General features: G+C 37.5%; 1 protein-coding gene across 1 annotated transcript in view; it reads right to left on the bottom strand.

Annotated features, from left to right (window-relative positions):
* ANK3 (ankyrin 3) overlaps positions 1-14,876 on the bottom strand; it is a gene marked incomplete in the record, with an annotated part of 170,436 nt that overhangs the window by 62,331 nt on the left and 93,229 nt on the right. The window contains 1 exon segment of the mRNA XM_072423750.1: positions 919-1,042. Within this exon segment, the coding sequence (XP_072279851.1) occupies positions 919-1,042 (124 nt within the window).

The following is a 14,876-nucleotide window of genomic DNA, read 5'->3' as shown; positions in this document are numbered from 1 at the left end:
TTGATTTTATGACAGCGGCTGCGGGCCGGTGAAAATCTGAACATGGGCCACAATTGGCCCCCGGGCTGGACTTTGGACATGCCTAGTTTAAAGGGCTCAATCAGCATCCGTAGCTGAACTCAAATTCTCCCCTACAGCTGGGATAATTTCACCAATATATAGGTATTTGCTCACATATCTTGCCAACAAGGAGTTTTAGGTAGTGTAAGCCAGGGAAGCACAGTGAATGTGAAACCCACTTCAAGTGCAAATAATTAGCACTAAAATGCATTATAAGTGCATTGCATCACAGTTCAAAGAATGTAAAACAGGCATGCCATGAGTGCATTAAAGCACATTATTTGTAAGCACACGTACAAATATGAAACATACAAGGATACACAGTGCAGAAGGTGCTCACAGAACATTGTTCAATGCAGCTGCACTGGGAGACACCTGAGGACTAATACAGTAATATCACAGACCATATATCCTGCATATGATCATATAAACATATCTCATATACCTATATACAATAATACATAAGCAGCATGGGGCAGAGTCATTGTGTAGACATCTGCAGATTGCCCATGACATGCTGCATTGAATCATCTCCCTACTAACACACTGTGTTTCCCTACTTCTTTAATGTAGGGCAGTAGACAGGAAAAGATAAGGTGAAAAGGTAAGTGCATGGCCTGCAAGTTTCTGTATATATCAAAATTTATTTTCTTACAGGTGTACAAAAAAAAATCTTTAGGATTATACAAGAGGTCATGCTATAAACACAACTTACATTCTGAATATAGTTCATTGCACTACAGCAAATATAAGTATGACTAATTCTGGACTTTTGGATGGAAAATCAAGAAAAGATGGTACAATGTATTTCAATGGCATAATATGGATTATGACAGATATAGTTATAGAGAAACCTACCTGGCTGATCTGGCCCCTAGACTAAAGCCCATATACCCTTCTTGGGGTAAAGAATCGTCTCCCAGTTCTTTCAAATCTTGTGGTCCAAGGTACTTGTCAGTGTCGCCTGTCATCGCATCCTCACCTATGAAAATAACAAATGCCTGTTTATTCACATGATGATGCGAGGAAATCCTCTTATTGAGGTCTCTGACAACACGTCAATGACATACCAGCCTCAGGCGTTTTTCCATGCAGTGATAACAGTATGAACACAAAGAACCAGAACACAGATATCAATAGACCTCTCGCAGTTAGTATATCACACAAAACAAAGTGTTAAAGACAACCCAATTTTATTTTCTGCGTTCTGTATGTCCATATTGAAACACCTGGATATAAAATATGATAAGTGCTTTACTATCAACATGAACATAAACTTGCTCCAAATATTTTGTTACAGTTCATTTTGATACAATTAAAAACAATGAGCCTAATATTTTAAAGCTCTCCAAGACTGATGGCAATAGATTATCTTGGGAGAACCTGTGTGATCCAGCATACCTGGATTAAAGAAGTGGACAGTTTTAAATACAATATTTGCTTTTAAAAGACCATTCATACATTGCTTATTCCTACATGGTCATTTCTAAAAAAAAGAGCTAGAATTTTGTTTTCTTTTAGGTAAGATGAACATTCTTTTCACAGGTTTATTTTTGCATATGAAGATTAGTGAATGTTGGTGGAATTTTCCACATGTACCTTTCCTGTACTTGGAGGCATCATTTCAATGTCACCTAGCACTGTTACATGTGAATGTTGCAAAAGAACACGATTTCTAGTAGATAAGAATATTACTGTTTACGGAAAGATATTTTTTTGTACTTCTGTCACAAATTGCCTTACATCTATGGACTATTTAAGTAGTATGTGTTAAGGGCAATGCCACAATTGCCCCTTAGAAATTATTCACTCCAGCAGAATTTTGTAAGCAGGCAAACAGTAAACCTAAAGAAATCAGGGCTCTTCCTGCTACTGTGCAACAGCATGCTGGGAAAAGTGTGCATTCTACATTTCCATTGGTTGTCCTTTGTGCTTCCATTGTAGTCTGTTCAGCACTGCAGGTAAAGGCTTGCCAACATACTTAACACTGTGTAACTGCAGCCTATATTGCTGTGCAATCAATTGTTACAGAGTGACTAAGCCCTTGGAGTGGTGAACCCCAGCATCCGTGGCTATGTGTCTTCCACTGAGGGTTAGCCAGTTGTTCAGGTACACATTTAAAACAGATTTTATTTATCTGCACATGTTTTTATAACATGTGCTAAATATTGCTTTACTATCTCATGGTAAAGACAGAATGTATTCCAAAAAATAAAAAAGGGGCTTTTACAAGTTCAGTTAAGCTGTTCCCAGTGATCATGTTTTGATAATAAAGAACACCGGATCGGATCTCTTCAAGATTCACCAACTGAGCTTTTAAATGAAAGACTCTGGAAATCTGGAGGACTCCTCATTCCTTAGGCTAGGAATTCCAAAGTGTGCACTTCTGGATGTGGGAACATGCAATCTGAGAGCAATAGGAGTGATCAGAGGTCAACAATAGTGAACACAGACCATGAGATAACCGCTTTGGCATTTGATGGATGGTCCTGATCCATATTATGATACCTAAAATGTAATGTTTTGTATGGGTGCACATTGCAACACTCACTGGGAGAAGAAGGTATCCATACAAAAACATTTGGTGGTCACATCATTCAGAACATCATACTTTGCATCCATACTTTATCTTATGCATTAAGCTGGTCTAGATGGGAGACATTAGATGGTCTTCAATTATATTTTCAGTGCAAGGAAGAGAGCTCCCAGGAGCTATAAACTGATATCTTCAATGTATAATATTACTTCAATATGGAAGGAAGCTGCAGAGACCTAAAGAGCTATCAGTGCTAACATTTTAAAGGGGTCCAGATCACCTTTACTAATAAATGCCTTATTGCTTGTATTCATGACATTGGGTTCTACAAGCATCCAGACAGAAGCTTATGATTTTTTTTTTTAATAATACCTTTTCTCTACATGACCCATGTTCATGAGATATTTGAAATACCTATCTAAAATATTGATAATAAACAATAATGATCAAGTTGTACATAAATCAAAGGCTAGGTACACGTGCAATAATGGTTGTTAGAAAACCAACGACAGATCAACTATTATTCACAATTATTTTGAACAATTGCATAGTGCTTGATTCTGTACATCACAGGTGTCAAACTCTGGCCCCAAACTTCCTTTTTTTGGCCCAAATAGTAATCCTAAATATGATTTGCAGCTGGCCCACCGCTGCATTGAAATAGCGCCGCTAATAAAATTCCCGGCATCACTCACGTCTATAAACCAGCGGCCTCTTTGCCTATGCGTGGCCCCACAATGGACTGTTTTATAGACGCAAGTATTGCCTGGAATTGTAGTAGCGACATCACTAGCATCTTCAGACCAGCGGCCTCTCTGCCTATGCGTGGCCCCTCATTGGACTGTTTTATAGAGGCAGGGAATTGTAGTAGCGGTGCTATTTCAGTGAAGAGGGAGTTCCAGCTACTCAAAGCATTAAGTCCCAAATTGGACTGCTTTCTTGACGCCGGGAATTGTAGTAGCTGTGCTATTTCAGTTTCAAGCTTGGCCAGCGACTTTGTCTAAGTTTTTAATTTTGGCCCACTGCGTATTTGAGTTTGACACCCATGATGTACACGATTGTTTGAACGATACATGAAGTGACATGTACTGGAGGAATTGTATTGCAGAACCATACACGATCACTGAACGACTGTACACACAATAGATAGCGAACAATTGGCGCCCAAACAGATCCGCCAGGACAGTCATTCATTTCCAGGGACATTGCTCGTTCAGCGTCGTTGTGCACTTTTTTTGCTAACAATTATCAAATGATAAGTCTTAATGGATTGTTTCAAACGACAATTATTGCGTGTGTGTACATACCATAAGACCTAAACAGAAAGTTTGAGCTAGCTATTGACTTCTGGATTTTTTTTGGTGTTTTAATAATGCTGTTTATCATATATCAATAATGTAATGTTTACACAATGCTCAGGTTATTTGACTAGCTTGGAACATGTACACCTTGCAGACAGGCTGCTAAACTTCCTGTTCTCAATACCAGCGGCTGGTTAATCTATTACCTTTGAAAACGTCCATATTGGAAGGTTAGAAAACTGTGAGGAATACTCACCAGTATGGGAATGTAGCTTCAAAATATAGATATAGCTTTGTATAACCTCAAAAACTAATAGTAACACCAATCAGTCACTCTTTTTATAATCATCATAAAAAACACAGTCATTTCTAATTTACACATTGTTTCAATACTTTAAACCTGTTACAACCAGCAAAACAAAATAGGAGATCCTAGCAGATGAATTGTGTGCCTGCAGGTTCCATTGATGTAGATTCTTCCCTGATGGAGCATACAGTATATGTAATTGTTGTTGCTATGAAATTCAACAGAATGCATTCAACTAAAAAGTAAATGTACTCTTTTTAACAGTTTAAATACACTGTCATTGTCTGGCAATGTAGTTCCAAAATGGCAACACATACCATTTTTTTACAACAACAATCTCATTTGCAGTGGAGCTTACAAACTAACAACATATTAGTTCCCCGGACCAAACATGGAGGACAGCTTAGCTGATCTTCAAAAGTTTACTAACTGGCTACTATACAGTCCCCGTGGTTTCTAATACTTACTACATTGTACCAATAAGACAATGCACATACTTTTCTGCAATCACATGCTTATAATTACATAAATGGGTCTATTTCTAAAGCAGTGAATCCAACATTCACTGAAACATTCTTTGGCCAATTGTCTACTATGATGGAAGCTATAGGTCTGACTAATCTGTCTATATGACTCACAATACTCCAGGAACGCCTGTTACACAGGATTTAACATTGTAAAGATTACTGTCTGTTACAGCCTTTCTCAAATTTTATAAAATGGGGGAACCCTTGAAATAACATTCAGGTCCTCAGGGAACCCCTGCTATGAATACTATATTTACAGCTCACAGTATATTAGCGTGGCGATCACTGGGAAGAATGCCTCTTACATTGCTGGCCAGGCTGAAGAATGTCACCCTGATTGATAACACTGGTCTCGTGAATTGGTATCTGGATATGTGTGGGTGTACATCATATTTAGATAATATAAGGCAAACAAAAGCATAAAGATCACAAAAATATGCAATAAACCACAGGTTGTGCTTCAAATAGAACGACAAAGAAAAAGGGTTCAATACAGCTTCTCTTTAATCATGACTATCAGTATGACCCACAGCTTTATCAAATTTAGATAACAGATATTACACTTCTCTTTTTTCCCCTTATTGTGTAGTGTGGATGTTCTCATTACACTATACACCACCGAAGATTATATGTAAATTGTGAATCTTACTTCGAGTAATCACAGATCACAGTGTTAAAAATGTGCATAGCTTATGAAAACACTATGTTCTCTGTTACCAGCTGTCCGTGGATAGCCCCATATTTACTATTCACTATTCATCAACCAGTGATTCTTGCAGTATTTATCACACACCATCCAGTGATGTAAGTTCTAATATCCACTTTATTTAACTTTAATCTATTTACTTTTATTCACATTTTCTTCAACAGTATATTAGGGACATTGGACACCACCAACTTCCATTTATCAATACGTCACTCAATTTTGCTAAGCACTCCTTAAACCAAAATAAAAGGTACGTTTACATAAACTTAGAACCTAATCTGATGATTTTAGATACACGACCATGACCATGAATATTGATCATGACATATTATATGACATTTATACATGACATTAATGACATTTATACATTGTCTATACAATCCCTTTAAATACCATATTTTTAAACTATCCACCTATGGATCTTCTTTTTCCTTATGTGTATTTTACATTAAGTATATCATTAACTGTAAAACAATACATATATATACCAAAATGGGTCTAATCCGGAGCAAGCTTATTGTTTTATCATTTTCTTTATTCCCTAATCAGTAACAACTTTTTCTTCTACATAACACCAGAGTATGTTAAAAAAATGAATGAACAACAGTGTATATCCTACTATGTGAACGCTATACGTTTGCTTCTATAGACACACAATCTGTTTGTAAGTACTGTATAATACTAAACTTTAGATTCTCTATGTAGGTTTATTATATACAACTATGATCTGTATCATCATCCTTGGAGATTTTTAGGTAACACCACTGGGATGCCCTGATATAGATATTCCTATATGTCCTTTTTACTCCAATCATCATGATTGTTCCATGATGATTCAATTTTTATTCATAAACCATTCTTTTCTTTGCATTTAGAGATGTTAACTATTGTATTTTGTTATTTTGTTTTCCCTTTGTCATCATTATTACTATCAGTATCCTGATCTCAATCATCCCCTGAAGAAGCCTTAGGGCGAAATGCTTCAGGAACTTGAGACGCCCACATTGTGTTAATATCCGTGTGAGACTGTAAACACGGTATTATAACAGCAAATCTAATATATTTTGTTTGACTATATCACTGCTTTGAATGCATGTAGCACAGTAGGTCTATGCTATTGATAGGTCTACTAAACATATATATTCAAACGCTTTTATTTATCACACCTGCCTACTAAAAGCCTGTCTTTTCCCTTACCCCTTCACTCCAAATTGAACTGGGTTCAATACAGTCCAGGTCATATAAAACCAGACAACAATAAATGAACATAAATGTTATCTTCTTTTTCAAAAAGAGGAAGTCATAACACACAACACTATCATGTCTTACACAAACATTCTCATCAATGTCTTATCAACAAAGACCACAAATCTTTTAGTCATGAAAAGATTACTCCAAATACTAAAGCTGGATCCAACCTATCAGGTCCCATTTACTTTTTTGTGGTCTGTTAAAGTGGAAGTGAAAAACTGGTGATTGGGCAGGTGATTACTGTAAAACAGGACAGGTAACGTCCCTTCTACAATAACTGATCTTACCTGCCTGATTGCTACAAAGCTGTGCTTACATTTGATGCCAGGGATACTCAGCATCCCGGCTTCCTATGTGAGTGCTGGGAATGAAGGAAAGCGAGAGTTACGTCTTCCCAGCCCAACCAATCAAGATGGCCAAAGATCATCTTCTGGAAGAGAAGATGTTGGTGGCCTGCAACGGAACAGGGACAGGTGAATATTGTTGGTTTAGTTGCACTTTATTGTGTGTCTGATGATAACATAACTTTAAACAAGATCATTGAAAATGAACAGGCTGACAATATGCTTGCTAATGTGGCCCACAATTTTACATGACTCTGTTCTGAAATACAACACAATATTATGCATTTCAACCCAGGTGTGTTGTCCTAGTGTCTTGAGGTGCCACAGGTTGCAGTAACACAAAAGTTTAACGGTTTGGCCTAGTGACAACATTGTGGTCCTATATCATGCAAACTAAGTTATTTACTATTCTGAGCAAGCTGTAAAAGCACATTCAAAAAAATACTCATTCATCTTTGCAGCAATAACATCTATAGGAAGGATTTTTTTTTTAAATACTTAACTTGTAATTTTTAAAGTTTACAACCGCTCCAATCCTCTCATGGAAACCGACAGCAAATGTTCCTAAGCTATTAGAAACCCACTGCAAGTTCACATTAAAAGCAGCTAGAGGGGTTAAAAAATGTTCCCCTTTGATGCTCCTGTTTTAGTTTCAAAAAAAATTCATTTGCACTTTAAATGGTTGTCTCACAAGCCTGCATGCCATTCCAGCTTTTGGGCATGAATAAAATTTAGGACTGTTCCAGAAAAAGCATATGATATTACAAATGGGATAAATGGATACAGTTATATAGCGTATGGAGAAAACCTGTTCAGGGCAATGAAATAAATGTTGTTAATGACTACTAAAATAATTTTTTTTACAGGTCTAAGGAAGAAGAATCCTGAACATAACCTGCAAGGTTGCACAAACCAAGCTGCAATGGTACTGCAAAAACAAATGTACAATATTAATACATCACACCTATGTACATATGGAGCAGTCAGATACCTGTTCACAGACAGGACTGAGACTGAAAAAAACCAGGACAGAATGGGGTGAGGGTTTGATTATTCCATTTATGACAAGGCTACATAAACCAAAAACTGCAAAAAAAGATATTAATTGCAAATAGACATTGTAAACTGACCAAATTACAAGTACAGGTTTCACCTAACCACAGTGTAAAAGACATATTTTTATATATGTATGGTTTATGTGAACTCATGATAAACCTAATGCAGGAGTAGTGAATCTGCTGTGCTGGAAACTTTCCCTCTTCTCAGCTGTTAACAGATTTTCAGATATGTATGAGTCAGCCTAAGCAAGTACAATACATCAATACAACCCTGTGACAGAGGAAAGTAATTGCTCTATGGGTTGTAAACTGGTTTTTCAGTTCAATCATCAGTGTGCTGACTGCAAAAAAAAAACCTCAACGTGGGTTTAGGATTTCTTGTTAGGATTTTCAAAAAATAAATATCTATATTAAGATCAAAGCACATGTAGGTCTAATTACCAGCAGAAAATCAAAATAGACATTTGTTGCGATGTTTCTGGTGTCAATTAGGTCAGTTGTAATATTATTAAATCCCACATACAAACATTATAGTGTGACAATTTGACTTGGCTATGGTCAGTCATATGGTCTGACCTAAAGGCAGGTACAATGAGAAATTTACCCATTCAATCTAGGGCTGTACCTTCCAGTGCCTGAAAAAATAGATAATTATATAAACTGACCTATATCCAGAAAAATGAAATAACATTAGCTACATTCAATAGTATTTGATTTGTAAATTGGCAACTTAGTCTTTTTTTAGTGTATTATCAACTGAATGTAGAATATTAGTAATCTACATACAATATTCATATTGGGGATTTCAGATCTGCAGTGAGTTGTAACAGTCTGCCCTATGCACAATCACAGTCCCTACCTCTCCCATTTCAGTGAATTGGAGAGTTTGGAAACCAATGTTTTCATGCGAGTGCAGCAAAACGGGGTGCGGTTCCCAAAAGCAGCATTTTGCTTTTGGATGCACAATTGCTGCTTGAAGATTTGTACCACAGCTGCAAGCAAATCTGGATGCCTTCGATGTGGTTTGTCTTTTCATTCTCACAATACAGTTTGCTGTGCGGTTTGTAACTAAAAACCTAGTGGGTCTGAATTAGACCTTCTGTCCAGCACTTTTGATGTAAAGTAAGGAAAGGTTAAAAATTTTAACAATGTTTACACTGCTGTCTGTATTGTCCCGTTCCAATAATAACTGCTAAACCATTTATTGTAAAGACCTGGGATGTAAGGGAAAATCTAAGCAATAGAGTCACAGATAGAGATAAAAGCTGAGTGACATTAAAAGAAAAAAAATCTGGAGTAAAATAGTAGTTTGAGACTGAGCAGACCTCAAAGTTTACACCAAACCATAGTAGTGGTTATGGTTGGTATCCATCCAGACCTGTCTGGTATTTCACTGGTGTAAGAGGAGGTGTGAATATTTTTCAGCGTGCATGACAACCTTAACTACTGACACCATAGTCAAAGTTCTTATTTACTATCCCTTTGAACTTCTGCCAGCAATACAACTACTCCAATAATATGAACTGACAACAATATGAAGTGACCTTACCATGGATTCCTGTACTTCCCATCAACGCATACAAATAGCTATGCTACACAGCATCCTGACAAAAGAGACAACCCAATTGATTTCCATTTCTTTTCAGGCAAAGGCAGGACACAAAGGGTTAGTAGCTTATACTTGCACCTCAGGTTACAGCAGCTGCATTCCAGCAGTGACACAGGTTCCAGAACCTTTATCTCTATTTCACTCCTAATTGTTTTTTCCATTGCAAGCTAGTGAGTGAAGCAAAGTTCATGGCACTATTGCCTCTCTCTCTTTCTTTACAACTAGTCATTACCTTTCTACAGAGACTTGTAATTAATGCAATCTCCTTCTTTCCAGTCTCTTTTATAGGCATAATTCACTAGAAGCCACAGTTTCCATCCAGGAAGCCACAGATGGATTGTGTGTATAACCGGCCAGGACCTATCTAAAAATACACAGCATGCTAGCACGTACAGAAGTCCACTTATAAAGAATAGATCATCTTTCCGCCTCTCCCATTTTTATTTTAGGAGACTGGTTTAAAAGCCACAGGACAAACTCATGCAGTGCATGTGAAAAGCAAGCATACAAAACCTTACTTGTTACGAGAGCCATTGGTGCTTGGATAGAAAAATGATCCAGAAATTCCTTGTAGTCCTTAAGCAGTGAATTAAAATTAATCCAAAAGAGCACAGAAAAAAAACTAATTCCACGGGATCATGTTAACTTTTCCATGTGACAACCAACATATTCCAGACATTTTAAAGTGCCCAGCAGCTGTTAGTGTTAGGAATACTCCTCCAAGACCGAAGTCCCTTTAAGTTGTATGCTAAAAACATACAGCAACTCAAACAATCCAGGAGTAAAAAAAATAGACAACAGCAGTCATCTGAAGTGTAGAATATGATCCTGATGGTAAATTGCTCTGCAGACCTCCATTGAATGCTCCTTCTGATTGGATTACAAACTTTGGCAAAACTCTGCAAGCAGTGAATGGTGTAAATGTGAGCCCTTGAAGTATTTGTATGTAAATAGGGATCAGCCAGGGGGTGTGGATTTTTTTTTTTCCCTGGTAATCTGAGCCTTAAAGATACAGCGCCTCTGCAGTCATGATGTGCTGACATCTGTAATAATAATATTATTGGAGTTTCAATGTGTGCTTTTAATGTGATTTACATAAACGGTCACGTTTTGATTATTACTTAAGTATTACATTATGTTTTGAGGGAGAGACCCTGGTATCAAATTTTTTTACTGACTTTCTGCATTTGAAAGCTGGGCAATAACATTCGTCTACTGCTAACGGAGGCAATGCATGTAAGACGGTGGCTCAGATACCAACTATATTGGCCATACATGAATTATACTGACAATAAGTACTCAAAGTGGGAGATTCGGCAATAGAAGTAACCATGCAATGACCCCTCTATTTAAACAGACATCCAATGGTCTCAACAGTTACCAAAATCTTTAGACATACCTTCCTACTGTGGACTTTTGTAAAGAGGGCCAATAATGAGAAGGGATAAAGGTGTGTGTGAAGCATGCTATGGTAAAACATGGGCTTGCTGAATATTAGGCTTGATTTAAAAGGGTACAGTTAATTAAGAGTATACACAGTATCTACCATACACATTTGCTGCAGCCCTTAAGAGACACTGACACTTCCTTCCCTTGCAGACTTCAGTGACAGACAGATCTTGATTGCATACCTTGGTACCAGATCTCTGGTGCAGACATCAGTAAAAGACCCCCGGTGCAGATTTCAGTAACAGACCCCCAGTGCAGACCTCAGTGACATGCCCAGTTCAGATCTCCTACACCCCTTTCTAGCAGGATATTGCCTGGATATGAGGGGTGCCGGGATCACATAGTAAACCTAGGACACTCCTACAGAATCTGGGAAAGTTTGGGGTAATCATTAGATTAGGCAACCTAGCATAATCAATACCCAGCATATGGTTATTTTTCTAACAACCATCCACACATAAGATGTACTTTTTTATTATTATTATTATTACACAGTAATTATATAGTGCCGACATATTAAGCAGCGCTTTACAAAGTCCATACTCATGTCACTTTTGCAGATTTTTGCCATTTTAACAGGTTTAGTTGAAGAAATGAACGTAAACAGAAAGAATAAATGCCACTTGAGGCATTAAAAAACCATCGCTACACACTCTGAGTATCAATACCCCATTCAAGGAGGTCAGCATTAAGAGCTTGCTCCCAATGCAATGCAATGAATTCTAGTAAACACACACATTGCTGTTTGCATTGAAATTTGTTGCAATCAGCAGCCCACTCATTTGCATGACCTTCCAAACGCAGCATACTACACACAAACTTGGTGCATTCTGCATTTTTCTTAAGTGCGTTCCTGTGATGCGATGGGGTGGTGTTCCTAATCAGTGGTCTCCCCAGCCCCTTTTAGTTGGGCGCATCACCTAGTACTTTTCGGTAACTACGCAGCTTTTTTTGGTTGGTTACTGGAGAGTTGGGCCACAATACAGGGGCTGCCATCCGCCTATAATTTTTTCCCACCTGGCTTATAAAATGCCTGGGTTTAACACTGCAACATATGAGTGTGATCAAACCCTAATAGTCTTGTAAATTCTCTGCTTTTAATGCTTGAAGTGTGATATTCTCTAGTGCCAGTTTCACCAAGATATAAATCAGTTGGTGTCAGCACTCTAAAAAAAAGATGCTTACAATGCAGTGTGACCCGCATTCCCGACACTGACTATGCGTCATCATTCCTCGATTGACTCAGATGTAGCAGAAGGACTTCAGAAAAAATATAAATCTGTTACAGAAATGAGGGTCCCACCTCTCCCACTGCAATCTCCATAATAGAAAATGAATATTACCTACAAGAGTACCCTAACATTGGTGGAGGCTTGTAGAATGGGGAACCAATGATACACAAGTCAAGGAAAGTTAACATTCTAGATACCAGTGTTGGGTGGACTGTGTTTGCTTCTCAGTTCTTTGCTGAGATTCACATATCACCACAGGTACTAAAAGTGATTCTGGTTCTAATTAACATACAATTTGTTGTTTTGTTTCCTGAAGAAAAGTTTATTATACTCATGTGCCTTAGTTCCTTGCCTGGAGCCACTTGTGTTCCCCCAGCCTCTGCTCCCTACAGGGTTTCCTGCTTGCCTGCTGGGCTCTTCAATAAGCTTTTATGTTCCTGTTGCACATGTGGGACTTGTCTTTTCACTCTTTCCTTAGCTAAATCTCCTTACAGTAAACTATGCACAATGGAGAAGAGTTGGGAGCAGTGAGATGAACATTGTCTGCATTCAGTGCACCACTGATGGCTGGGGGTATGGGGAGGGATGTACCTGATCATGGATCAGGAAGTGGCTATTCAGGTGAGCTCCATAGATCATTCCTGAAAAGCTTGTTTACAGTTTAACATTATCCATGCACATTGGCCCAGTTACCCCACCTGCCAGCAGTCTACATGGTGCCTCCCTCTTTTTCCTAATCTTTGAAATGAATGAGTGTATTATCACAGAGCTCTGGCAGTGGTTGACATGCACTTGTAGTAGGTCCAAATTGTCTCGCAGTTGGTTGTCTTTTCAACCCACTGCACCAACAAACATCTGTGCCTGTCAGTTGCTATGTACAAAAGCCAACTGGGTTGGAGGCTGTCAAGCAATTACAGTGTTGCTTCTGAACTGCCTATGTGGACAAGCCTGACCACAGTGAGTGGTAAGCCATCCAGAGGACACCCTGCTACCACCATTTACTGGCTGCTCAAATAAAAATGTCATCCACCTTGTCAGCCAGGCTTGCCATTCAACTTAATGGTGGACAGATATCGATAAAATCATACAACTGAACAACCAATAAAACTAACTAATTATCTAGAATAACTTCATCCCAGCCACTGTATATTTATCCACAATGAACTATTCAGTCCCAATAAATATTGCCAATATGTTTCACTTTAGCATCCAATTTTTAAATTGGCTGTGGTCAGTACACAGCAATCAGATGATAGCTGAGCAAACACTGCTGGACCATTTTTGGGAAAGCTAGCAACATCCTCAAATCAAGCCTATTAGTTTTGTAATTTTTGTCTTTTAGATTGCATACTATTTATACAATATTTAATTCATGAGATCATTCACTTTTCAATAGAAATTTTGCTTTTGTGTGATCAATGTAACACATTTTATTGTTTCTTTTTGTGTGATGTTTCTTTGCTCACTAGACATACAATAAGAAAGTTTAACAGTAGGTGGCTAATGAACATCGGCATCCACAGATATTGACCACAGTGTTACAGTATGTAATCACTGCTTGTAATATTTCGGAAATGTAGAAATTAGTGATCAAGCAAGAATGTGCAGACATGAGAATGCTCCTTATTACAGTAGTAGCTGTTCCTGTACATAACATGATATAAATATATATTTTTTTTTTTATATTTTTTTTTTAAGTCACTTTCTTTTAAATTTAGTGGAAGTAGGATTGAAGTCAGCCCAGGACACATTCCACTTGCTCCAGCAAAAGAAGTTAATCCATAGGAAGGATTAAAGTCCTCTCTCCCTGCTCCATATGGTGTGTCCTAGTCTGACTTGTCTCTGGTAATATTACTAGACTCTGGCCCCACAGTCTACCAATATGCTCATATCTGAAAATGTAATCAGCCAGGTTTTACCTAAGCATTATTTATATTGTATAAATATTTACATTTTTTATTATTTTAAAAACTATTTCCCAAAATAATGCTTCTTCAAAATATTTCTGCTAAAGTTCTATAATAAAATAGAACCTTTATCTTTTACACAGCAATGTTTGATTGAATGAATTTGATTGATTCAATGGAACTTCTCACAGAATTTATTTAGAGTTTTAACGCCTTGTTTTTCAGCAACAATGATAAACACCACTCATCATTAAAACTCATTCACCAGAAAACAGGCTTAGTGTGTTACAATCAGGAGTTCATTCGCTTGATTAAAAACAAAACACGCCATTAATTAGTAGAAAACGTTAAGTAGGTAACGTGGAGCTCAAACAATACAAACCAGCTACTTTTTTTAATAACTTACAAGCATGGATCATTTTGGTCACATGTCCATGTTCTTTTTTATTTCATATTACACCCAGAATTTGGGGTTAACAGCACTAAATCGTTGCATGCACTTGATAGTTAGAATATACATGCAGACCCAAGATTTATAAAGGAGGTAAGTTCAGTGGTAATGCCATTTATTTGCATCAGCACATAAAAA

Source organism: Pyxicephalus adspersus, chromosome 10, assembly GCF_032062135.1.
Source record: "Pyxicephalus adspersus chromosome 10, UCB_Pads_2.0, whole genome shotgun sequence".
NCBI classification, from domain to species: Eukaryota; Metazoa; Chordata; class Amphibia; order Anura; family Pyxicephalidae; genus Pyxicephalus; species Pyxicephalus adspersus.
Note: the sequence above shows the minus strand (reverse complement) of the source record. Positions and strands in the feature narration are given on the sequence as shown.